The sequence below is a fragment of the Gopherus flavomarginatus genome, chromosome 5 (assembly GCF_025201925.1).
Source record: "Gopherus flavomarginatus isolate rGopFla2 chromosome 5, rGopFla2.mat.asm, whole genome shotgun sequence".
Lineage (NCBI taxonomy): Eukaryota > Metazoa > Chordata > Testudines > Testudinidae > Gopherus > Gopherus flavomarginatus.
Window position 1 is genome coordinate 138,698,043 of NC_066621.1, and position 26,999 is coordinate 138,725,041.

The 26,999-nt window shown below is 40.4% G+C and overlaps 1 protein-coding gene across 9 annotated transcripts in view; it reads left to right on the forward strand.

Annotated features, from left to right (window-relative positions):
- TECPR2 (tectonin beta-propeller repeat containing 2) overlaps positions 1 to 26,999 on the forward strand; it is a 129,227-nt gene that overhangs the window by 14,131 nt on the left and 88,097 nt on the right. For all 9 annotated transcript variants that reach the window (XR_007774550.1, XM_050954086.1, XM_050954087.1 and 6 more), the window contains exons 6-15: positions 425 to 737; positions 5,886 to 6,018; positions 7,525 to 8,004; positions 8,860 to 9,851; positions 11,553 to 11,736; positions 13,529 to 13,702; positions 16,540 to 16,720; positions 18,271 to 18,412; positions 21,376 to 21,616; positions 24,394 to 24,483. Coding sequence is in view for 8 of the 9 variants with exons in the window: in XM_050954086.1 (XP_050810043.1) it covers positions 425 to 737; positions 5,886 to 6,018; positions 7,525 to 8,004; positions 8,860 to 9,851; positions 11,553 to 11,736; positions 13,529 to 13,702; positions 16,540 to 16,720; positions 18,271 to 18,412; positions 21,376 to 21,616; positions 24,394 to 24,483 (2,930 nt within the window). In the remaining variant the exon portion in view is untranslated. The remainder of the gene's footprint in view (positions 1 to 424; positions 738 to 5,885; positions 6,019 to 7,524; positions 8,005 to 8,859; positions 9,852 to 11,552; positions 11,737 to 13,528; positions 13,703 to 16,539; positions 16,721 to 18,270; positions 18,413 to 21,375; positions 21,617 to 24,393; positions 24,484 to 26,999) is intronic.

Here is a 26,999-nt window from a genome sequence, read left to right on the forward strand (position 1 = left end):
TGATTCTACAGTCAACTGATGATTCAGCATATCCTGGAGCAGTGTGCAGACTTTCCCTCTGGAGGAAGGATCACTGCAGTAAGGGGTCTCTTTTTTGGGAAGAGTTGAGGAAGGAGGGCATCATCATAATTGTGAGATGTTGAGAGAACACTCTTCTTTCTGTCTTCTCCAACCCATGCTTTCCCTAGAGTTGAGAGAACAGTTCAGTGTTTTGAGGCTATATCCTTGATTAACACATTTTAACTCAAACTTATGTGTTGCAGACTATGGGATTGCCATAATACCTTGTTGATGGAAGCAAAGGAAAACCCTGTTTTGTTCAACTTGTGATTGTAAACTCAGTGACTAAATACCTTTTAGTTTCTTTTTTCAGTTTTTTTTTAATTGATTACAAGTTTCTTACAGATCTTTGTTTACATCTTAGCACTGGCAAATTTGGAGCATGTTTTATACCTGGACTGTGTAAGCAAAGTGACCTGACACTATTTGCCTCAAGACCTGGGCTCCGCCTCTGGAAGTCTGACGTCCATGGAACTGTGCAGGCCACCTTTATTCTAAAAGATGTATTTGCTGGAGGAATAAAGCCCTTTGAACTGTATCCTCGGCTGGAGTCATCTAACAAAGGAAATTACAGCTTCCCAGAGAAACACCTTGGGCTCATTTCTTGCCTTTCCCAGGAAGGATGGGTGCTGAGCTGGAGTGAATATAGTATCTATTTATTTGACACAATGAACCAGGTAGGTGTATCTAGTGGATGAATATTTCGTTCCGTAACTGTTTGGCATCATATCAGTATTAACTCCTGTCTGTATCTGCATATTTGTCTGTATTTGTTGTGTTGTGGTGAACCTAAGAAAAGGTGTTAAACTTTTTTTAATAAAAGGTTTTAGAATTGGTTACGTTAACTTTGTCATAAAGATAAGATATCTAATATCTCCAATGATTTATACTATCTAAGGTTTACAGTCTAAAGCATGGAAATTAATTGCCTAAAGTGAATTCCACATACCTAGGAAAATGTACATATGTCCAAAATTCTAGTTGTTCATGCTGTATATTTAAAGAAAAAAAGCTTAAGGGAGTTGTCAGTGTATAATAATGTGTATAATAATGTATTATCAAACTGTTTGTCCTCTCTCTTCCACTACCCTCATCACCCCTTTGCAAACTTAACCCCCCCCCCCCACAAGTATTGCACTTCTGTTCTTTTTTCTTTATAGAATATGAGTACTTGTGGCACCTTAGAGGCTAACAAATTTATTTCGGCATAAGCTTTTGTGGGCTAAAAGCCACTCATCAGATGCATGCAGTGGAAAATACAGTAGGAAGATGATATATACATACACAGAGAACATGAAAAAGTGAGGGTTGCCATACCAGCTCTAATGAGAGTAGTCAATTAAGGTGGGCTATTATCAGCGGGAGAAAAAGAACTTTTGCAGTGATCATCACCAACTTTTGTAATAATGATCACTACAAAAGTGTTTTTTCTCCTGCTGATAATAGCCCATGTTAATTGATTATTCTCATTAGAGTTTGTACGGCAACCCCCGTTTTTTCATGGGGTGTGTGTGTGTGTCTCTCTCTCTCTCTCTCTCTCTCTTCCTATTCAGGGTCGGCTTTAGGAAGTGCGGGGCCTGATTCAAATATCCGGCGGCAGTCCAGGTCTTAGGCTGCAGGTCCTTCACTCGCTCCGGGTCTTCCGTGGCATTGAAAGACATACTGCCAAAGACCCAGGGTGAGTGAAGGACCCACCGCCAAAGCCCCGGACCGCTGCCGAGTGAGTCAAAATTAAAAAGGTGCCTAAGTTAGGCTCTCTTCTTTAAGGCGCTGGGCCCTCTTAGGCACGGGGCCGGAATCGGCCTAAAGCTGGCCAAGTTCCTACTGTATTTTCCACTGCATGCATCTGATGAAGTGGGTTTTAGCCCACAAAAGCTTATGCCCAAATAAATTTTAGTCTCTAAGGTGTCACAAATACTCCTCGTTCTTGTTGCTGATACAGACTAAAACGGCTACCACTCTGAATTCTATAAAGAGAAAGCTGTAAGCAGTTTCTCCAATTTAAAAGGTGTATGTGAGAGAGAAGACACACCTTTAGTAGTATCATTATTGGGCTATTCCTCTATTTTTGGTACAAATTATATTGGTGATTTGTGGTCAGGAGAGCTCTTCTCCCTCCCCAAACCACTCTCATTGAAGTTCAGTGATTTGACTGAAACCTCTTGGACAGGAAATAATGAATGAGTGGGTGATTAGAGACTCAAAATCCTCAGTAACGTAAAATTATGATAATGTCTGGTAGTTGTACGCATCATTTGCATTTTTTTAAATATTCCTTGTGTTTGGGGTCTCTGTATGAATTCTTCTTTGCTGGTGCTCAGCACTATTGAAAATCAAGCCACTTATTTAGGTGCTTAAATATGGACATAAGCCTGTCTTTAATCACCTATTTTTGAAAATATTGGACTCTGTATCTTAATTCCACTTTACATGCTACTCATTCACTGAGCATCATATGGAAACCATCTGTTCTTCTCTTCTGTTTCTTTTTTCCATGATCTGTTTTTTCCTTCTTTGTGGAGTGCTTTCTCCTCTTTTTCTGATTGTATAACCATAGACTTACCTAATATCCAATAAACCTGTAATAAGAAAAAACCATGCTAAAGCCTGTCTGATTCTCCCAGCATATCAATAGTATAAGTAGGGCCTTACCAATTTCACGGCTATGAAAAACACATCACAGACCATGAAATAAGCCCTTCCCCATGAAATCCAATATCCCCTTGTTCCTAGGCGTGCCCCAGCAAAGGTGGCTCCTAGCTCCGATTGGGCTGGGGAGGGACAGGACAGCCGCTCTGGGGGATGGGGATAGGAGGGAACCAGACCCACCTCTGGGTGGCTCCCCCCGCTGCAGGATGCTCTGGAACTGGGCAACAGCCCCAGAGGTTCCTACAGCTGGAGGAGGCATGTGGAGTTGGATCTGATCTTCTCTATGCTGCAGGGAGCACCCCAGCAGCGGGCTCCCAGCTGCTGGGCAGGGCTGGGGAAGGACAGGACTTGCTCTTACCAAGAGCAGCCCTGCAGAGAATCTCTCCAGGCTGCAGATAGCTGTGCACCTCCTCTTTCCCACTTGCTTCCTGTCCCTCTCCCTTTGCAGCTGCCTGAGGAGGAGACATTTGTACAGGAAGCTGTCCCCGCTCCTCTCCAGGTGCAATTATTGGCTTATTTCAATAAAAATAAAAAGAAAGGTGCACTTGTCAATCAAAAAATTCAGTCACTTTACAACAGCAAATCACACTCAGAGCTCAACTCACTGATTGATAGATATGGACATTGGGGAGGTTTTGTAGTGTATTGCTCTCAATTTACTGCCTACCAGAAGATGTGCAGTTACTATAAAATGAGTGTCCAAAGTAAATCATGACGAATTTTACATGCCGATGGTGATAAACTATTTTGTGCAAGCCGCAATGTTTCATTGGATAACACACGGCAATGGTTCAGTGCCTCTTAAACTCAGAAACCTATCAAAGCAGAAAGAGGGCTGCAGACAGTGCATTTCTGGTAAATGAAAAGTTTAAAATAACAAAATACAAATTCTTTTTTTAAGAAGGCAACAGAGAGCTCTGAGATTGGAGGAAAAACTTGACCACTCAAAGCTGCATGTAAGTTCATTCAATGGAATTTGCAAAATGCCGGTTGCTTACTAAGTGTAAATAAGCTACAACAGAACTACCTTCCAAAGGATTTTGCTACACATTTTGAGGACAGGAAGTCTCAAATTAATTAATTTGAGTCTTTTGCAATTATTTCAGACGAGTCCACAGATGAGTAAGACAACATTGTTCTGTTTGATTTTATTTCTGACAAGGCTGAAGATGTACAGACAAGAAAGCTAACAGTGCTCACTGACTGCATTATTTGGATGCTGTTAACTACACTACAGTTTCTCAAGCAATAATTAAAACAGTTTCAAAAAACACTGTGAACTTTAACAAAGTATCTGTTTTCATAAGTGTCAATACAACTTGTATGACACAATCTTTCAAATCAGTTCTCCAAGATCTAATGCCATCCATATTACATGTAATGCACTTATAAATTGTCTTGTCAGTGAGCTGTGGAGATGTGAATTTGGTAAACTTGATAAACTGGTCAGCTACATTAAAAAGATCTTTAAACACTGCCCTAGTTGCAAACTTCGATACAGGCAGTACATTGCAAACGTAACTGAACTTGGGGAACAAAAACCTGCAGTTCTCCCAGAGCCAGTAGTTACTTGTTGGAATTCCTGGTTTTGGGCTGTACAGTTCCATGCAGCTCACCTGAAGTACTACTCCGTTCAGAGTAGTACAGAGTTCATCTCTGAAGAACTGACAATGAAAACGCAGGTTTTAACAGAACTGTCAACCCTTCTAATGATGCTCAGCTGAATGAGGAAGTTCAGTTTGTTGCCAAAAATGCCACAGGACTCATGGACTTAACAACTTGGTTTGAATCTTGACATGGCACAAACCACTAAGTGTACAACAAAGTAATGGATATACTCTTCTGGGCTGAAGCACAGTCAAATGAAAATCACTCTGACAATGCTGACTTAAATGCCAATACTCAGCAGGTGTTTTCTTGCATGGCAAAGAAGCTCAGACAATACTACTGCTATGGGAAAGAGTCAAGCGATTGTAGCAAAAACAGCTCACAAGTTTTGGTAACTTGCAGCAGGGTTCCTAAAAGCAGTGCATATCTTTGACCCTGCACAAATGCATCTGTTGATGATGGATTTAAGCTCGCTTAATGCGATTCCTGGCTTTGATAAGACTTGTGTACTGGAGATGTCTGCTTACAAAAATATTAAGAAAAAAGCAGACTGTAGTTTGCCTGTGCTACAATTTTGGAACTCAGTTGGAGGCAGAATCCCCCATCTTGCAAGACTAGCTCGGTGCTGTCTGACAATTCCAACTAACTCCGTGGATGCAGAGAGAGCCGTGTCTAAACACAGGAGGTGTGTTCAGCACAGAGACAGGGTATGAAGAAAGACAGTTGCTGGATGCTCCATGCTCACATTCAATTAATGATATTTGAAACCAGAACTCCTTTTTTTTTTTCACTTGTTTTTGTTAAACTTGAGAGCCACAGCCTTAAGTTGAGGCTACTCAATTGAGATCACTACCCTACAAAACTGTTTCAGATGTGCGTATCTACCAATCAGAGAGTTGAGCTCTGAGTGTTGTTCGCTGCTGTAAAGTGTCAATCAATAAATCCTGTCAAGGTGACGTGGTTTTTTTTTCCCTTTATTTTATTGAAATAAGCTAATAATTGCATCTGGAAGAGGAGGGTGCACCCTCTACAGTGCCTCCTCCCCCTGCGGCTGCAGAGCAACGGAGGCAAGAAGTGAGGGGGGATGGTGTGGAGCTCTGTGCAGATGGAAGAGGTACCTAAGAGCATCCATGCAGAGGAAGAGCAAGTCTTGTCCCTCCCAAGCTGGCCAGGACTAGCAGCTAGGAGCACCATAACTGGGGCGCTCCCAGCAGCATGGGAGAAATCAGACCCACCTCCATCTCTGGGAACCACCTGGGGCTGCAGGAAGCTCTGCAGTTGCTGCCTTCAGAGTCCAGAGTCTGAAGGCAGCACAGAAATGAGGGTGGCAATACCATGACCCCCCCACAACAGGTTTGTGACCTCCCATCCCCTTTTGGGTCAGAACCCCTACAGTTACAACACTGAAATTTCAGATTTAAACATCTGAAAATGTGAAAATTACCAATTTTCAAGTCCTGTGGCTGTGAAATTAACCATAATGGACCGTGAATTTGGTGGTTAATCATTTTTTTAATTAATGCTCTTTACATGTGTGTGGTTTGGTTTTGTTTTGTTTTTTTTAACAGGCTATGATAGGTGGCTTGGAAGGATCTGGTGATATTGTGTCTGTGTCGTGTACCAACAATGAGATTTTTCTCTTAAAGGGAGATAGAGACATAATAAGAATTTCAAGTAGACCTGAAGGACTTTTATCAATAGGTTTGTATAGATTTGTCAACTTTAATTTTTACCTTTTTAAAGAAAGTGGTGCATGGAAAGTGTTCTTGTACTATTCCTTTAAAGAAACTTCCTCTAGTAACTTCTGTAGAATTGTCTCCCTGTTTCTTAAGATTACAAAAGGCCTAGATTCTCAACTGAGCCAAATGTCTGCTTTTTCTACCTTAAAAAGGTAACCATTAGGGAAAAGGTTGTAGCTCTCTGCTTATGAAGGTGGTTGTGCATTGGCCATGACTTGGGAACTGCTCTAACCTACTCCACCTGGTAACAGTCTCCAAGAAACTACATATGAGGTTGTGGTTGCTGGAGTGGATCACACTCTTAATGTGCATTATCTCTTCCCTTGGTAATGTTTCATTGACAGTCTTTTCTAATTTCTACTTGTAGGTGTGTTGGATAATGAGTTATACTCTTTGTGCTCATAAAAGTGGCCATAAGTATGGGAAGGGATCATAAGCACTGGATGAAATTGTGTAAAACAAAGGTCTTACAGAGTTAAAATGAACTTGTTCATCTTACTGGTGCTCTTTCTGTAGTGGAAAAAGGCAGTATGAAAAATCATGGAAAAAATAAAACAGAAGGAAATATGCACTTGAACAATTTTAAAATATCAAATGCATCCACAGATGGAAACAGATTCAGATATCTGCACTGCATGAGAGCATATCACTTTAGTATGAGAATAGACATCTCTCAGGCATTACTTGCAGTTATATCATTTGGGCTGCTTAATGCCATTTGTGTGTTTGGTTTTTAATCCTTGCTCCAGTACTAACAAAATACTACTAAATAAGATATACAACAGTCTCTACAAAATCTAGAGACTTACTCTCTCATTTATCTTAATGTATAGATGTGCAAGCATAGCTTTGTTATGTAAGCGGCGCTTCATCCACAGGCCTCTTGTGTTTGTTTTTGTACATTACTATTGTATCCAGAACATTTAAAAAAAAATCATGACAATTACGTTCCTAAAATGCTCTTGAATGCAAGACTAGAGATCCAGACAAATATGCAACCTCTAATTCTGTGTGCTATTGGAAAGAAGTCCTCTTGGAACGTGTTTTCTTTGATTTTGGCCACAATGGTTTGACTGGGGGATTAAATTTAGGGGCATGAGCTTGCAAGATGCTAAACGCCTCAGTGGAGACAATGGGAGTTGAAGGTGTAATTGTCTCTCAGCACTGCACACAGTCGGGCCCTGAAACCTAAAGGACTATGTCTCTTTTAATATACAGACATAACTGCGGCTAACATTAATGGAAGCTTTGTCCAGACATTGGAGCATGAATTGAGCTATTGCTAAAATAACGTCATTTCAATATAGATCAGTTACATAAGATTACTGCACAGTATTGATGTGAAATATTCTTGGTTTAGACAGATACCTTCTGGGAATTTAAAACCTTACTTTTCTTAGGATGCTATCCAAGAGCTATACTTCTAATTACTTAATAACTTAGTGTTGTTTTTTTTTTGTTTTGTCAGTTTCAGATGCAGATTCAAAATTGCTGAGTCCGTTACCAGATTTGAGTCCCAAATTGCAGAGCCCACTATCTGTGGTTGTATCTGTATTGCCTGGCCCTTCAGTGGAAATACATCAAAAAATAAAAATGGTTCCTTCTCCCAAAATTATTGGTGATAAAAATGACTCTTATTCTGTAGTGAAAGATGATCTGGAAACAACACTGGTATTGGAGAAAAGTCTCGATAGAGTGGAGGACTTAAGCAGTGAAACAAGAAAAAGAGGCTGTTCGGTAGTAAGTGAATCAAGAAGCAGGAGCAGTTCAGTCAATTCTGTGGACAGTGGCTCTAGTCTCCTGACAAGTGGAGACCAGCCATTGTCTGAAGTGCCTAGAGAAAGTCAACCTTCTTCACAACGGTTCAGCGTAATCAGCTGTGAAGACTTTGACCAGGAACTTATTGTAAAACCCATCAAAGTGAAAAAGAGGAAAAAGAAGAGACAAGGTAAAAAAAAACAACCCCCCCCCCCACCATTCTCGAACTCTGCCACTTCTTAGAATAATTGTCACCTTTGGTATCTTTTTCACTAAAAACATAAGTTTTTGTTTGGTTTTAAAGACAAGCCTTATGTTTATGGTTACATGTCTTTCAGTAATCATTACTTGTCACCTAACAGTAATTAGTCTGTAGTCTTGCCCTTTCACTTGAGGATGAAAGCCCATTAAGAAAGTAATAAACTTGTATCTTTACAAGAGGGTGTCATTTTTCTCTCTGCAGACCTACTTGCTCTTTATTATTTCTATTCTAATTTTAAATTTGTTTTTACATTTATTTGTAACATTATGCAAAGCAGAAAAAATGAGTATAAAAAAGGGTTAATGCTAATAACCTCACTTCTGTTTTATTGTTTAATCTCGTCTTTGTTACACTTGAAATATTTTACTGTTTTTATAGTCTTGCTTATGAGTGCTAATAGTAACACTTCTTTGCCAGTTAAAAAGCATTTCTTTATATACCATGGATTAGATTATATTGTCAATTTTTATTCCTTGTAATAATCTGGTATTGTAATTTTGAATTCTTGCCTATTAAGATTACATTGACTATTCTAATTAAACCTTAATCAAGTTGTTTATATGTGAGTACAATACTCCTGCATTCTCACTGTGTCAGTTTGTGCCACCCAACGGAGAAGTGATATAATTCTTAGTATGTCAAAATTTGGACTAACTCCATCTTCTAAAATACAAGTTTCCTGTTTGCTCATTAACAGTAGAAATATTTGCGTTCTTTTATTTTCATTGAACTTGGATTAGTTTTATTAATAAGAATATTTCTTTTTTTTTTCTCTGAGATCAGAAAATGTGACCAGGAAAAACCACAGCTCTCAGGAAGGTACACCAAATTATGAGCGTCAGTTTTCTGGTGATAGTGTACATTCTCTAAATGCAGATTCATTGTCCATGACTTCTAGCCTAATGAGCTATAGTATAGATCACTTGAGCACAGGTTCTCCTGATCAGGAAAGTGAGTTCAGTGTGGAGTCACATGCTGTCTTGCAGGAGGATAATGACTCGGAATCATTCAGTGTGCTTCAGTCTCCATGCATTAGTACAGCAACAGATTCAGAAGAAAATGGAGGTACAATTGAATTACTAAAACTTCCTAACAGGGACAGTGGAATGAATACACCAGCTGTTACAGCTACTCAGACATCCAACCCTCTCTTAAGCCTCACTGAAGACGTATGGGGTAGCGAAGATACAGAATGTAATCCAAGCCTGCTTTCTGAAAATACTGAATGCCATTATAAATTATTACCCCAAAAGGAACAGAATTTTCCTGTGCTATGTAAAGTAGATGAAACTTTGGCTAGAATAAATCTGAAGGATACTGAAAATGCTTTTGAAAAAACTAAGATCACAGACGAAGTGTCTTTAGGTTTTAATACCACATGTGGTGCTGAAAAATCACTGACACAGGAGGGAAGTGATGAAGTTCACAGGGGAGAGCAGCAGCCACATTGTTTAATAAATACTGCCTCAGAAAACCCTACAGATCCCCAGCCTGACATCTCTAGGGAAGATGTGTGTTCACAAGAGACAGTTTCTGGATGGGACTTGGAGGATGCAATCAAAGCTAAGTGTAGTGCTGCTGCTGCTGAATTGGTAACCAACACCCATGATACCAGGACTGAGAGATCTGCATCCAGTGATGAAGAGGATATTTATGGTCATGGACTACCATATTCATCTTCAGAGACTAGTGTGACAGAAATTGGGGGAAGTTTTACTTCCCAGGATATGACCAGAACAAGCCTAGATGAAATAATGCTCTTAAAATCAGATCAGGTATGTGTTCTATTTACAGTTAAAATAGTTAAGATGCCAGTATTCTAGAAGAAGCAATCTCAAACGTTTTTCTTCAGTTCTTTATAGAAGTGTTTTCTTCTCATTGATCCAGCAAGTATAATTCAAATGGGGGAAACTAAGAGTATCCAATACACAGTGCAAATTATTATTGCAGACTTCAAAACAATATACAGAGGGCTGTGTTTTCAGTGTGCTGAGGGACAAATGCCTGTTAACACCTGTTCAAAAGGAGTTGTTTTTCCTATGTGAAAATGCTGTTGTGAACCCACCAGAAAGCAGTACAATACCAAAAAGTACTCTAAGGTAGAACAATCATTTGAGTTTCTCAGAACCCAATTCTGCAAGATGTTGGATACTTTAATCTCGCATTGATTTCAGTGGGAATGGAAGATGCTGAGCATCTCACAGGTTTGGGGTCTTAGTGCATTTCTATTTAATCTTTGCCTATTTAAATCGTAAGCTCCAAGGGCAGGGACTAGTGTGTCTTTTTTTTCATGTTTTGTATAGTGTGAGCACGTTGATGCTGAAAGAGACATTGTCAGTTACAACTTATGACTAGGTTTTCGTATTATTTAAAATGTTGAGTTTTTTCCTTCCTCTGTTTTTTCTCTCTCCTTCACTGCTGCTGTGTGGAAGAAAACCACAGAAATAGCAAATTTTAACTAATGGACTGTACAATGGAAAGAGTGAAATTTACTACAAAGGTCTTGATCCTGAACTGCTGATGATGGGAGTTTTAACTCTGACTTTATATGTAGCAGGGTCAGGCTCAAAATGCTATTAAATACACAATGTAAGCAAACTGAAAAAAAATTATAAGTCTTGTCTCCTTTAGCTGCAGTAAAGTTTTGGTGTAACTTGTATCAACAATAGATAAAATACTTTCAGATGAAGGATAATTTTTGACTTGATGTCCCAAATAACACACTGCAAACTAAATAAAAATGTAGCTGTGTTCATTTCCCTTAAGTGATATACTCTGTAAATAGTGAAAGAAGGCTGTGAATTTGAGAATCTGGAGGGGAAAACCTCAATATTTTAGTTAATGTACAGGCTATGGAGCTAGTTATACAGGACTCAAGCTTGGTAATATAGGCTGTAAAATCCATAATATTCCATGAAAAGCCTTGATTTTGTTTTTGTTTTATTTATTTATATAGCAGAAGGACCCCAGGGGGTCATAGGAGGCAATTTATCCTCTCTCCTCACTCACAAGCTTGTATTCCAAAAGGGCCCATTTTTCCTGTGTTAAATGATCATTAAAACATTAGTGATGATTGGAAAGCTTTTGCATATTCCATTTTACTGTTGCTGTTTACGTAAGTAATTTATTTGCGTCTGTCAATTAACAGGGTAATACTGATGGATTTTGGACTGCCCTCTGGAGGAGGATGATAATGTGGGGTTTTGTTTTATTTATTTTTTGGTGGGACTTGCAATCCCAGCTGTCAGAGTTACTCCTAAATACAGGTAGTAACATGTAGCACTATGTACTTGATCAGCTGGCTAGTGATAGGATTGTTTTATCAAAGGCATTTATTCTTTAGATGTAATTTAATGTTTACATTCTGATTCTTAAAAAATACTACTTCTGCTGTTTTATGTATGTATGCTGTATGTATGACTGTTTTCTTGTATAGTTGAAGATACCTGACATTGTTCTGACTCTCCAGTTTTTAGTTTGCAGAAAGCTGGATGGGATATTCTGGCCCTGGCTATGGGATACTCAGCCTGGTTGTCTCAGAAAAGTATATTTGGTGTCTGGACTACAAAGGTGGTCTCTACTGTAGTGCTTTACCTAGTGCAGGTCTGCGGTGGCAAAAGTTTGAAGACGCTGTCCAGCAGGTGGCAGTCTCGCCTTCAGGTTGGTTAAACTGCATTTTACTTTTTGTTAACCTTTAAAATTAATCTATAAATTTGTGCAAATTAAGCTCTTTTTCATATACCTGTATAACTACATGTGGCGTGTATTCCCTCTCATCCCAGTACTTTGTGTATCAATGTTTATAGTAGTCATTGAGGATTGCTCTGCTGTCTGTAATCTGACTTGTTTTACAAAACACACCAGGACCAAGTTCCGTAATTCACATGCACAAACTGTCTCTTTTAAAAGTTGTTAAAAGGCTATCTTGGCTCATGTGACTGCATTCATGGAATATTGAAATACTGTTTTCTAGCATAAATGGTTGTTCTCAAAATAGCAGAATATGAATTTGTTTGTTGAACAGTTTTAAATGTATTGCTGATGCATTATTGAATCTTTTTTTATTTGAGATTCTCATTTTATAGTTAAATTGTGAAATAATAGAGGTTATTTTCTGAACAAAACATCACGTTTTATTAGAAAAATACCTACTCCTAAATAAGACTTTCTAATTAATATGTAGATTAAATATAAAAATGAACTTACCACCCCTCTTCTCTCTCCACCCTGCCACCCCTCTCGCAGCACACACATTGTTACATTGTGACTGACTTTTTTAAAATTTATTTTTTGTGGCCTGGGAATGAAAGTTGGGGTGGTGGGAGGGAACAGGTTTTGGATGTGAACTTGTACCCTGTTCACCTTTCCAGATTGCTCCAGTGCTGGTATGATTGTAAGCAGGTTTCTCAACCATTTTCTCATTCTAGTCTCCCATAGCATGATCTCTCTTCTGTCTCTTGCCCCTTGAAGCAGCTGATAACCTTACTGCCCTGTCTAAAGGATAGGAAGAAGTTCTTCTTCAGTTTTTCTTTAAATTGTCACATTTGGTCAGTGACTGAACCCTGATGGAGATATAATAGCATTTATAAGAGTATGTAAACAGACCAAAGACGAGAAAATGCAACTCTGGGTATTGTACTTTCCTGTTCTGTGTAAAGGCTATTGATGTATCAGGATGCTGCTCTGATTGCGATTTAAACTCATGAGCATGCCATATTTAGATTTTGAATTCCATTACGCTGCTCTGTTACCTTTTTATGATAGGACTGTTTACAAAGCAAAATTTGGGCCAGATTTTGAAAACTAGCCCCTGAAATTGCATCTGTAAATTCTGTCTACTTGTACCACTGACCTCTGCTCTGTGGAATGTCACACCTGTTCAAGTATTTGACTGTCACTCACCAGTGGCTGACCTACAGAGATTATAAACTTTAACCTTACTACTACTAATGAGCTAATAGAGGATATACATGTTACAGAAACTTGCCTTGTTCTGCATATATGAAATTATTTTTTAACCTGACAACTGTGATTAGCCATGGGATTAGTAATTGTATGACTGTGTGTGTGTATGCGCACATTGGGGCCATCTGTAAATTTGGCCTTTTAATATTTGTTTCATTTGGCACTGGATGCTGTGTGTTTTGATATTTTGAAAATAACCATGGCTAGAGAGTGAATGAGTTGAAAACATTTTTCAGTAACATCTAGTCTGTGGCAATATATATGGTTCAGCAACTCTGTAAAGCTGGTAACTGTTGTCTCCCTTTAAAACATTTTTAAAAGGTAATGTTATGTAAGATTAATAAAAATTTGCTAAATTTCGCATTTTTCTGTTAACTTGGCTGGCATTAATCTTTTCTGTTAATCATTTTGTTGTGTGTACAGTAGACCAGCTGTCTCTAAAGTTATAATCAATATTTGGTATCACCCACCATTCATTTTTATACAGGGGCTCTTCTCTGGAAGATTGAACAGAAAACTAACAAAGCATTTGCCTGTGGAAAAGTAACCATAAAAGGAAAGCGCCACTGGTATGAGGCTTTACCTCAGACAGTATTTGTAGCTTTAAGTGATGACACTGCCTGGATTATCAGAACTAATGGAGATCTGTATCTGCAAACAGGTATTTAAACTGTTGCCTTACAGTTTTTGTAAATGAGAATCAGAAGTGCGTAAATCTGTCAAATCATCATGATTTGGTTTAAGCCATGTTCCGAATCCAGAATAAAACTGTGTTACTTATTCATGGCAGAGTAATCCTTTATCTTGGGAATTAGTTATGAGATGTTATAATACAAACCAGGGAAAGGTTGTTTGCATTACCATAGCAACTAGCCCAAATCGTGGGCCAGCACCCCATTGTGCTAGATGCTGTACAAATACAGAACAAAAAACCTAATCCCTGCCCCTCAGTATTATATTATCTGAGTGTAAAATGAGACAATAGATGGATACAGACAGGAGCACAAAGCAACAATGCGACACCATGTTGGTCAGCATGATAGGCTGGGGTCTAGCACTCTGTAACGATTGCCAGGCTTTTTGTAGGCATCAAAGTAAAGGAGGGTTTTAAGCACGGTTGTGAATGTAAGTCGCGAGGTGGTTTTGCAGATGTTTTGCGAGGAGCTTCTCCCAAGCATGAGAGAGAACAAGGAAGAAAGTATGCAGATGTTTGAAAATTTATTGACTGGGTAATTGGAGGTGAGAGATGACCTCTCAGTAGTAAATGAGAGATAATAGGTGGGATGGGGATAGGCTGTCCGGGTCTTTGAAATTAAAGACGAGTTTGTTTGATTTGATAGAGAAAGGGAAACCGGAAGAGGGATGCAAAGAGAAGGGTGAAATGGTCAAAGTGATGGCCTAGGAAAACGATTTTTGCAGTAGCATTCTGAATGGATATGAGTGGGGCAAGACTGCATTGTCAAGCCCGGAGATAAGGATATTGCAGTAATCAAGATGTGATGATAAGACCCTGGACAAGAGTTTTAGCTGTGTGGATGGAAAGGAAGGGCCCTATAGAGAAAGAATAGCAAGATTTAGACACAGCCTGAATTTGAGAACTGGGAGGGAGGTTCAAGATGAAGGTGACATGCAGGTTATGGGCTTGAGTGACTGGAAGGATAGTGGAGTTGTCCACAGAGATTGCAGGGGGGTACAATAGGGAAGCGACTAAGAGCTCTATTTTAGCCATGTTGAGCTTGGGTTAATGGCTAGAAATCTAGAGGTCAGAAAGAGGCCTGTATTTTCATTTGTACATAAGGAGACAGGCTTGGAATAGAGAGGTGGTGGCTGAATTTGTATTTACGCGTGAGATTACAAACCATCTCTGCATGGACGAGGGAGAAGAGGGAGAGCAAGGACAGTCCTGTGGCACAACCACAGAAAGTTGGAGAGGGGATGAGGAGGGCCCTTGAAAGGACACTCTGAAGAAGTTGTTATTTGAGAGTTAGAAGGGGAACCAGAAGAGGGCAGCATCATGGAAGCCTGGGTGGGGGTGGAACGACAAGGCAGAATTGTGATAGCCTTTTGGAAATCTTGTCTTGCACTTAAAATTGGTCATATTCTTTGTTCAGTTTTCTCATGTATTTCTAATATGTATATGTAATAAAAAAAACACATATATACATTCTTTGTCATTGCTCTACTTGAGGAAACTTAAATATCCAGCATATTTTCAAGGATAGCCTCCTTTTAAATGATTTTGCTAATTAGTCAACCCCATTAGCAATTTAAAGCAACTTGCCCAGGACCATGCACTACTATTCAGCAGCGATTGTGATGGTAGCGAATGAGTTTGGTTCCACACGTGGAGAGCTATGTGGAGTTTTTAATCGGTATTTTCCTCTCCTGCTGGGCAATGGTTTAACAGCTTGTGTTCTACCATTTGTGGATTTCATAGATAGACTTAGATGCCCAAGTAAATCCTCCAGTGTGTGTCTCTTTTAACACAAGGCAACCAGGAAGAAAGACAATAACGGTGAGGTGAGAACAATCCCGTCAGTACCTCCAGCATCCCATCTAACAGTTGCACCAGGAACTTGTGTCCCAAAGTTAGAAGTTAACTACTATAACTTCCTTTTTGGTATCCCCTAGGGTATGTCCACACTACCTGCTGGATCGGTGGGTAGCGATCGATCTATCGGGATTCGATTTTATCGCATCTAGACAAGACGCGATAAATCGATTTCCCCGAATGCGCTCCCCGTCGACTCCAGAACTCCACCAGGGCAAGAGGCAAAAGCGAAGTCGACAGGGGAACTGTGGCTGTCGATCCTGCGCCATGAGGGTGGGAGGTAAGTCGATCTAAGATATGTCAAATTCAGCTACGCTATTGTAGCTGAAGTTGCGTATCTTAGATCGATTAACCCCCCCCCCCCCCGTGTAGACCAGGCCCTAGACTGATAATCGTCAGCTGCCTCTTGCTTCATTAGCATGAGAACTTGAGAAAAAGCTAATTCTCTCTTGAGCTTTTCTTTCACAGACATGAAAATCCAATTTGTATATAGTTCTGGACAGGATGATGTGCAATTTGGAAGAATGGATATGTCTAAATGTGTACAATAATTGTCTAACATCTTTTGATATTACAAGAGTTTTCACCTGTTGAATCATTCCATTTCACTTCTAGTCTGTTTATTGATGAACATCTTTTAAATGGAGATTCCTGATACTGCCACTCGGAGGAGGGAAGAAGTGGAAATTGCAGAATGAGAATGGTGGGCTCTCCACGAAGTTACTAAACTGAAAATGTTTGAGTGAAATATTCTAGCTTGATGTACAATGTTTAGTTTGTTAAAGTATAAACTGAACATTCCTACACTAAATGTTAAGTCTATGGAGACTACAGTAAAGTGAATATATAAGAAAATGTTAACATGCTCATTGAATTTTTCCCTTTGTGCTCTAACTTACCAGATTAATTACAGCAGCCATGCCTTCTCTTCTTTGTTTTGTTTCCAGGCCTGAGTGTGGATCGTCCATGTGCCAGAGCAGTGAAGATTGATTGTATGTATCCACTATCTCAGGTTACATCCAGAAACAATGTAGTGTGGGCACTGACTGAGCAGCGGGCACTTCTCTATCGAGAGGGAGTGAGCAGCTTCTGTCCTGAAGGAGAACAATGGAAGTGTGATCTTGTCAGGTAATTGGGCAGTGTTTAATCAGAATGACAGAAAAGTTTGCTTTCATTCATGGGTATTTCATTTTACAGTAATTGAACCACCTACCTCTTGCTTATAAAGCTTTTTGTATCCAAACTGTAATCCTCATGTTACCTTATCCCTTATCAGTGCATCTTGTTACATCACACTTTTAATCAGTGAGTGAGCAAAAAAGGACACTATTTGGAAGACATTTATTGGTCGTGAATGGGGAATGTTTAACAGAATTGTATATGGGAAGGAAAACAGTGGAAGAATCCTTGAAATGTGAATTAATGAAATAGGCCTTTTTTATACTAAATACTGTTTAGTTCTTTCATCTGTGCTATAATGGTGCTCCCATTATTTAAATTGGATCTCCAAATATTAAATATTTGATTTTTCAAGAATACATGTATATATTTACAGTTGACTTTGTCAGTCAGTCACTTATGAGATTAGAAGTTGCACTGGATATCTCACCCCCAAATTCACCTCGGATACACTGGGAAGTATATTTTACTTCTGTAGCCAGTTGCACCAGAATTCCTGCTTTTTAGCTTTATCAGCAACAGACCAGTTTGTTCTGCCTTCCTGATCCAGAGAGTAGTTACATCCTATATTATCTTGTAAAATGTAGGGAAATGTGTTCATTCTTGCATAAATCAATGCCATTTCTTTCCCAATAGGTAATTACTTTAACATTAGCCTTAACCTGTTCAATTTTATTTATTTATTTATTTATTTTTGGAAGATTTGAGGGAAGGAGGACTAATGTTCAAATCTGCAACTTGCATCTAATTATTACATCAAAGAAAGTTGAATCTCTTCTATGTAAATACACAAGACTGACTTATAAACCAGGTATCCTGCATGTTCTCAGACTTGACTGAGACTGTTTAGGACTGTTCAAATCAATGCAAATTGAGATTTCTGAGCTATTCTGGAAGGCATGTTGGAAGTGACTATCAGAATAGGATTGTCAACTTAACTTTTTTTTATTTTAAAAATACTATTTATAGTGATAAATTTTCTCTGAGTTTAGATGTGATTGTTTCATACAGGAAGCTTTTGTAATCAAGGTCAGCTTCTGTCCTTATTGTATAGTCACAACCAGTTCAAGATTATGCTGTCTGTGCTCTTAATGTTCTAGTCACAATGGTGAGAAACAAAATCAAAATAAAACAAAAAAAGCTTATGACATTACATTTTAAGGTTTCTGCAGAAAATCAATAGCTACTATTTTTATCATTTTTATACTATGTGCTGAAGAATTCAACACTGGTCCATTATGATATTTTTAGTCTTGATATTCACATAGAACAAGTCCCGGAGGCTTATCTTGCTTTCTGAATTATACTCGGAGGAAGATATCTAATAAATTTTAAGTTACTGGATAAATATGGAGATGTGTCTAAAGACGTGTTTTATTTTACACGTTGGTAGTACCATATGAAGAACTTCTTTTCCACTCTAGTTTCTTATTCATTTTGAAGGTTTTAAGGAAGATTTTAATGTGTTAGGTATTTTAAAACATGTTTTGCATTTGCAGTGAAATGCAAGCTTTGGAACCAGTGTGCATAACTCTTGGAGACCAACAGACGTTATGGGCTTTGGATGTACATGGGAATCTATGGTTCAGAACTGGTGTAGTTTCAAAGAAACCGCAAGGAGATGATGACCATTGGTGGCAAGTATGTACTCCTTATTCAGCTTTCAGTAAAGTCCACCATCCCATCATTGTGATATTTTCTTGTAGGGATCCCAACCTAAAAATACCAAGAAATAATTGTGTGGAGGCTTATAAGCATTATTAATACACCTGTACTGGAACCACGAGACTGTGGGTGCTGAGGCCCCTTTTAAATCTGTTCCCCGAAAGACGTTGTTAAAATTCCAGTATCAACCAGAGGAAAAAATAAAACCAGTGACAGGACAGTTTCCTTTAGCCAAAATAAAAATAAAAATAATTAAAAAAAAAAATAATGCAGGGAGGCTGCTTTTCACCTAATCCAACTATTTCCAAACCACACAGAGCTGCTTCCTTCAGCCACAGCTCCTGTGAGAGAAAATGATAACAAAAACAATTCTTACTGGGCTTATTCTCAGGAATCCGTATGGAATCCCTGATCATGTTGTTCACATCCTTACTTATGCTCTTGGGTCTTTGTTCCCCATTTCATCTCTGGAGGAGGCGGATTGTCCACTCCTCCGCCTGTCCTTCCCGAGTGGTTTAGTCAAAAATATCTTTCTCTGTGTGTATATGGAATCTGTTATTGGAGCAACATGGACAACATGGTTTTGAGATGACATCTCATTTCATCAGTAAGTTGTCTTACCTTGATACACATTCCCATAAAAGCAGGAATTACCTCCTTTTTTTGAATGCTCTAAAGCATGGTTATACTTAGTTGCTTATAATAGAGCTTGAGCAATTAACCATATAGTGTCTCATCTTCTTGAGTCAGGGCCACTGAGGAAGCTAAATGAAGCTATATGAAGATCCATCTCTTTGTTGTCAGGCTCAGGGCCGACTTTAGGAAGTTCAGGGCCCAATTGGAACATTTTTGGCAGGGACCCGGCAGGGATGACTTAAAAAAAAAAGGGGGGGGTGCAGGGCTGGCTGGAGGCAGGATCTGGCTGTGGGCAGCGGATGCGGATATGGGGGTACAGCCCACTCCGTACAGGAAGTGCCCCTTCCTCCTCCCTCCCCCACCAGGGTAGTAGTAGCAGCAGCAGCAGCCTAGGGCTCGGGGGCTATTTAAAGAGCCCAGGGCTCCCCTGCTTCTACCGTCCTGGCCCTTTAAATAGCCGCAGGAACCCTGGGGAAGCGGTGGGGCTCCGTTGGCTATTTAAAGGACCGGGGTGGCAGAGGCAGCTGGAGCCCTGGCCCTTTAAATAGCCCCCAGAGGCCCCCGCTATCCCAGGGCTCTAGGGGCTATTTAAAGGGCTTGGGGCTCCCCTGCTTCTACCGCCCTGGCCCTTTAAATAGCCGCAGGAGCCCTGGGGAAGCGGTGGGGCTCCCACAGCTATTTAAAGGGCTGGGGCGGTAGAAGCAACGGGAGCCCCGGACTTTTTAAATAATCCACAGAGCCCTGCAACCCTACCCCAGGGCTCCAGCAGTGGGGCTCTGGTGGCAATTTAAAGGGCCTGGGGCTCCAGCCCCTACCTGGAGCCCCAGGCCCTTTAAATTGCCCCCTGGGAAGCCAGGCCACCGTGGTGCAGCACACCGGCTCTTACCAGTATGCCGCACCGGGACTTGGGCACGGCGCCCAATTCAGGGGAATCGAGTAAATTGGCCTAAAGCTGGCCATGGTCAGACAATTTCAGGAAAGAGGAGAGATTCTTTTTTCCCCTCTTACCATTCCCCATATGAAGGGACTTCAGGTGCAGCAGAGTTCTGTAGTACTTGAAATAGATAAAAATATTAAGAAATTTTGGGCAGGTGTTCGTTTTTGGTTAGTTGGGCTTTTGTTTTATTTATATAGGAAGCTGTTATCTGTTATGTGATTCTGGTTTATAATCAAGGCTCCTAAAACTTACATACATAAAAACTCAAGAGGACTCAAACTTGTTTCTTCCTCCACTCACTCAGTAGAGAGATTCCTGAGGTTCACTCAGGAACATTGTTCCTGAGACTCCTGAACCCTATTCAGAAGGCAGAGGAGGCATCTTTTTATCATAAGTGTAGTTTGACTTCTGTATTTGGGATGGCAAGGTGTGGGGGGTCGAGGTGTGTGGGGAGGAGGGCCTCAATGGGGTATCCAGGTGTGGTGGGTGAGGCTAAACGGGGAAGTGATTCAGGTGTGTGGGAGCGGCTTGACAGGGGAGTCTAGGCATGAGGGGCTCAGTGGAGGAAGTTCTCTGTGTGTGGGGAGAGGTCTGAATGCAAAGGGATTGGGCAGGTTGTGGGGGAGGGGACAGCTCCCTATACAGTGCCTCCCCCTCCATGGCTGAGGAGTGATTAGGGACAAGAACTGGGGGAGGGGTGCAGAGCTTCCTGCAGCCAGGGAGGTTTCTGGGGATGAATCTGACTTGGCCTCAGCTGCTCCAGGGGAAGAGGAAGTCCTGTTTCTCTTCTCCCTCATGCCCACCCCCATCAGCTAAGCCAAATGCAAAATTCCAATTCCTCCAGGAGTAATTCACTCTGTCACTCAACTGGGCTGTACACTGCACAGATGGTTAGGAAGCAGTTCAGCTGCCTGGCTCTCTTGGGTCACTGCTTTCTTGTCCTCCCCTTACATTGATCATGAGGGGGAAACTGACCTGCTAGCAGAGAACACCTGGCTTCCCCCAAACATTCCTCCTTGGCCCCCTAGGGTGCTGAGGTGGAAGGAGGTGAGCACTAACACCAGGCGCTCTGTGCCTGCTGGTCAGTTTCTCTACATGGACTATGTGGTGAGTTGAGGAGCTGCTCCCTGCTCTCCCTTTACACAGCCTATGTGGCCAAACTCATCGACCAGCACAGAATGCCTTAAGTCACTGCTCTCCCCCCAGCGCGTTTCTCTGTGGGGGATGAAGCAGGGCTAAGGGGAAAATATGGGCGCTCCCACCATGCCTCACCTCTGCAATGTATCTAGTTTGCTGTGCTTTTTATGGAAGATCCTTTAACTCACCCCTAGTTTAACTGATTACCCAGAACATTTTTTTTTTCCAGGTAAGCATTACCGATTATGTCGTGTTTGACCAATGCAGCCTTTTCCAGACAATAATCCATGCAACACATACAGTGGCAACAGCAGCCCAGGCTCCAGTAGAGAAAGTGGCGGAGAAACTTCGAATGGCATTTTGGTCACAGCAGCTTCTATGTCAGCCAAGCCTTCTTGGAGTCAACAGTAGCGGGGTCTGGATCTCTTCAGGCAAAAACGAGTTCCATGTAGCAAAGGGAAGTCTAATAGGTTGGTGCATTTTTACACCTGTTGGGTTTTTTAAAAATCAAATAAACTAACTAGTGCATCCACTCTGCACCCCCTACGATTCCCCTAGCCTACCCATGGTAACATTCAGCCGCAGCAAATTGAAGAGCAAACTGCAAAAGTTTTTGTTTGTTAAACTAGAGTGGGAATGCAGACAGTATTGCAGGATGCTGTCTTAACATTTGGTTTGAGTAATTGTCCTTTTAAAAGTAGTACTGTGAAGAAGGTAAGTTTGGGAGCCTGTTGCTCAGAGCTTGTTATGCTTTCCAAAAAGTAGGTCATATTGCTTCTTTCACTGCATGCGTCCATACCTTGAATTAAAGAGCATTACATATTGATATCACGCAACCATGCACTATAGCACTAGCACAATGGAGTCTCGTTCCATAACTAGGGCTACTAGGTGCTACAGTACCTATGTATGGTGCTGTAGACACAATAATAATAATAATAATAATAATAATTAGTATAGTGATCACTTTAGGAAAATGAGCCATGTATGACTACTTATGATCTGATGAGAGAACATGCTGAACATTAAACAAGACACTTAATGACTTTAGCCTGGCTGATGAATGTTGTAGCTCATGACTGATTTGGTCCACTGCCAGAAGCCTCTAACCTTTGTGCTCTCATCTCACACAATCTTGGCTTCATCTGCAGGCCTAGGTGCCTTTTCAGCTGTGTCTTCAAGCGATTCTGATTTGTTCTGTCAATGTAAGTAGACTTTCTCTCTTGGAGTAACCAGGTGAAGAATCCTGCTCAAACTATATTTTTCAAGAGGATTTCCATAGATTTGTTGGAGGATGCTCAGAGTTATATTCTTTATCTCAGTCCTTTTGTGAGAGATGTTCCTAAAGCTATATGTCTAAACTTGAATATAGAAATTATTCTCTTATTCTACCAAAAAAGTTTATTGTTGGCCTCTTGATAGCAGCAAAGTAGCCAAAAAATGCCAGATTAGACGCTCCTTTAGGATTCTCTCTCGTTAGATGACGTGAACGATTATGTAGTACTGTACCCAGTATTTACACAGGGATTCTGTCAAAAAATACTCCTGTTCCTTCTCTCTGAGTGTGTGATTAAGATTTAAGAGTAGATTTCATGATTACTCAAACATTAAACTAGATAAAAGTGCTTGACATGTATTTAAACAAGCCTAAGAAAAGATTTGCAGAAAACTGATGCTGGAGAGCTTGTTGATTGACATCTAAGCCATTAGAAGAGATCTCTGCAGGTTGCGCAGATGTTTTTCTTTTAGATTTGTTTGACTTGTGGAGTTACTAGTATTTTATACCAATGACTTGAAAGAGAAAACATCTGCATGGAATTGTATTTGTCTAATAAAAAAAAAATAGTGTCTTCCCAACGAAGTCTGACTTTATTTGCTCTGCAGATCTTTCAGTTTGTGAATGGTACCCAGTCAGTCCAGTTTAGGTGAGATTTGGCCATAAGTGCAAGAAGTTAACATTGTTTTTGCCATTTAAATGGGAATGGGCAACATACTGGATTTTGTATTTCAGAAGACTAATACATGACTGACATTGCTGATCACTAAGGCTCTGATTCTGGCGCAGAGGTTGTGGAAGTCACACATTCCGTGACTTTCTGTGATCTTTGTGACTTCTGCAGCAACTAATGCAGCTGGTCCTAGGACCAGCCACGTCAGGGGGGTTTTGTAGCAGCCCCAGGGCAAGCAGCACTGTCTACTGCTCGGACAGCCTTGGATGCCTAGCCCCGGAGAGCACCTGAGCAGTGAGCCGCCAGGGGCAGTCAGCCCATGCCACTGGAGCAAGGGCCCTCCAGAGCAGCAGTGCCCCAGGGCTCTCCTGAGCAATGGTTCCCAGGAGCAGAGATTTAGTTGTCGGTGTTTATAGTAAAAGTCATGGACAGGTCACGGGCCGTGGATTTTTGTTTTTTGCCTATGATTTGTCCATGAGTTTTACTAAAAATACCTATGACTAAATCTTAGCCTTACACAACTATAATTAATTTTGCATGATAAGTATCCCTAGAAGGGCAGAAGGTTGCAAGTAACAGACTTGGCATTTGATGGGAAAGAACATCCTTCTTATTTTTGTCTGTTTAGATTTACAAAGGTCACAGAGCTTTTTGCTGAAGAGTCAACACAATCTTCAGCTGTAAGTATTGGGTCAAAACTGCTGCTAATGCTTAGCACAAAAGGTGACCTAATGGATCATTTCATATAAGCTTGCAACAAAAAGAGGAACCTCCAGACAGGGCTGAGAAGCAGCAGATACAATCTTTGCACTAGATTTTAGTTCTGTTTTGGGCTTTAGATTTCATTACTACTTGGTGTAATTCACAAATGTGAACAGTTGCCAAATGTTTCAGCATTGAACCTGAAAGAATCCCAGTTGCGATGACTTCTTCATTTATGTGCTGATTTGGTGTTCATCCATGATGATGTAACAAACTATCTAGTGACATAAATGCACTAAAATAATGAAAAATGATGTGTTTTTGTTTTTTTAACAAGAAGACAGTCTTTCAAACTTATGAGCATAAACTGGTGGGAAACATGGGGATTCTTCAATCTTAATAAATAGTCATTTGGCTTTATAATGTTTTTTGGCCACAGCAATATTGGATATTGATTAAAACAAATAAATGTAATAGTTGATATAACAGAAATCCTCAGATCTTTTAAAAAAAATTTCCAACAAAAGAATTTGTCATAACATTTAAGTTGCAAAGTGTGTGACTCATGGTGATCATTGTTTTGCTTTCTTTTTCAGGAACATATTGGAATAATATTGTGCCTCGAGGTACTGTTTCTGCCACAAAATGGGCTTTTGTGTTAGCTTCCACAGCTCCAACTAAAGAAGGTTTGTGAATTTTCAATATAAGCTTATACCATAATTTAACTGACTTCAAGCATTAGAGCTGATAGCTGAAATGATGCTAACAGGTTCCATAATGCTGAACTAGTCCAGAGTTTGTCTATTAAGTGTGCAGAAATCCCATATTTTTTTGAACAAGTTAGAATTTCCTGCTGTTTTAGTTATTGGAGGTAAAACCATGGTGAGGCTGCAGTGGAATGGCCTTCAGTAAGATGTGTTGCTTTTTTGAGCATCCTTACTGGCTCATGCAAGGAATAACGTGTTTAGTGTCTTTTTGTAGTTACATCGCCTTCATTTGGAGGGGTGCTGAGCCAGTAAATGTGGAGGGAAAAACAAATATAGCTTTAATGGATATGGTGTGCATAGATGCTAAGGAGTTGGTGGGATCAGTAGGTCTGCCACCAAAGATCGGGGGTGGGGTGGGGGGAGAAAGAGGGGAGAAAGGGGGAGTGGAGTCTTTGTAATCCACATTTTCTCATCAACCATTTGCATTTTACCGTACTTGTTCTTATGCTAATTCGGGCCCACAATACCATATTCTGTATTGGGTTTCTAATATGTACACTTGCTGCTAATGGTGACTGGTGCTAGGGAAGTCTATTAATTTAAAGCAGCACTACCCAGTTAGAGGGAGAGAGGCTAGGCAGCCTAGCCTGTTAGATTACTGGAGTCAATAAAGCTCTCCAGTGGGTGAACTGACACTCCCTTCAGTTTTTGCCATCATCATCGGAAGGCTGCAGCACAACACTAAAGAAACCACTCTATTTTATTTTTTAAGTATTTTTATATACTTTTCACCACGGCATCACAGATATAAACTAAGCCTCATCATGTGCCTGTGAGAAATATTATCCCTATTTTACAGAAGGAGAAACTGAGAGAGAGAATAACTTGCCCAAAATCAATCAAGATCACGTATTTAGAACTGGGAATGGAACTCAGATTTCCTGATTCTAGGTCCAGTGCCTTAACCACATCCATCCTTCTTTGTCTCTGGGACTGAAAAAAATTATTATTCTATTTATTTTCTTTTAAAAACATAATGTAACTTCTCTAAAAATATATAAACCTTCCCTTAGTTGCATACGTTTTGAGAGTAATCTGTCCAGTATGTTGTTAGGCAGGTGGGTGGATTCATGTTAAGGAAACACTTCAGAAATATTTAAGGTGCTTCAGGCCTTGTCTGTAGTTGCCCCAGTTTCTGCCGTTCATGACCAGCCACCAGTAGACAAAGTAAGCTGTAATTTGCAGTTTACTGTGTTTCAAGCAGAAAACTGCCATGGTGCAAATTTGTAGGTCTTTTTCAAGTGATGCCCCAGAAGTATCATAAACAGATAGTTAAGGGGTAGTGTCTCTTTTACCTGTAAAGGGTTAACAAACAGGGAACCAAACACCCAACCAGGGGACCAATCAGGAGACAAGATACTTTCAAATCTCGGTGGAGGGAAGCCTTTGTTTGTGTTTTTTGGGTTTTGCTTTGTTCTCTCTGGGTCCTGGAAGGGACTAGACGGGCAACCAGTTTTCTTGCCAATCTCCCTGCTACAGTCTTTTATAGTGAGTAATTTAGGAAGAAAGGCGGGTATAGTCTTTTGATTGTTTCTGTATTTGCAAATATGTAGTTTGCTGGAAGTATTTTAAATTGTATTTTGCTGGGGGGGGAGGCTTCTTTCTAGTTTCTATAAGCTGACAGACCCTGTAACTTTTTACCATCTAAATTGCAGAGAGAAACTTTTACCTTTTTTCTTTCTTTTTATTAAAAGCTTTGCTTTAAGACCTGTCTGATTTTTTTCTCCTAGTTAAGGCTCAAAGGAACTGAGTCTGTGTACACCAGGGAATTGGTGGGGAGAAGGGAAAGAGAGCAGGGGGGAGAAGGGAAAAGTGAATTTCCTCTTTGTTTTAGATTCACGGAGTTTGAATCTGGATTGCCTCTGGGTGAAGGGAAAAGAGGAGGGGGGAAGGTATCATTCCTCTCTGTGTGGTGATTCAACGAGTCTGAATCATGGTGATCTCCTAGTGTACCCAGGGCGGAAAGGAGCTGGGAGGAAGAAAGGAGGGGGAAGGGAAATGGTTTATTCCCCTTTGTTGTGAGACTCAAGGAATTTGGGTCTTGGGGTCCCCAGGGAAGGTTTTGGGGGAAACCAGAGTTTATCAGGCACTCTACTCTAAGTCCTAATTGGTGGCAGCACTACAGGATCTAAGCTGGTAATTAAGCTTAGGGGAATTCATGCTAGTACCCATATTTCGGATGCTAAGGTTCAGAATTGGGAATTATATTATGACAAGAGGTACTCCACTTCAAACGTTGGTGCATCTCTGTGCCTTTGATTGGAGAATTTCAGCATGCACGATCCCCGTCTTATGGCGCCATTGGCACCTCATCTAGCGTGCACACCACTTGACCCCCCCTCAGTTCCTTTTCAACCATCTTGAGATGGTGTTCCCAGCAGTGACACAAAGTTAGCTCATTTAGCGTTAAAATAGTTTACTAGCATAGTTTTAGC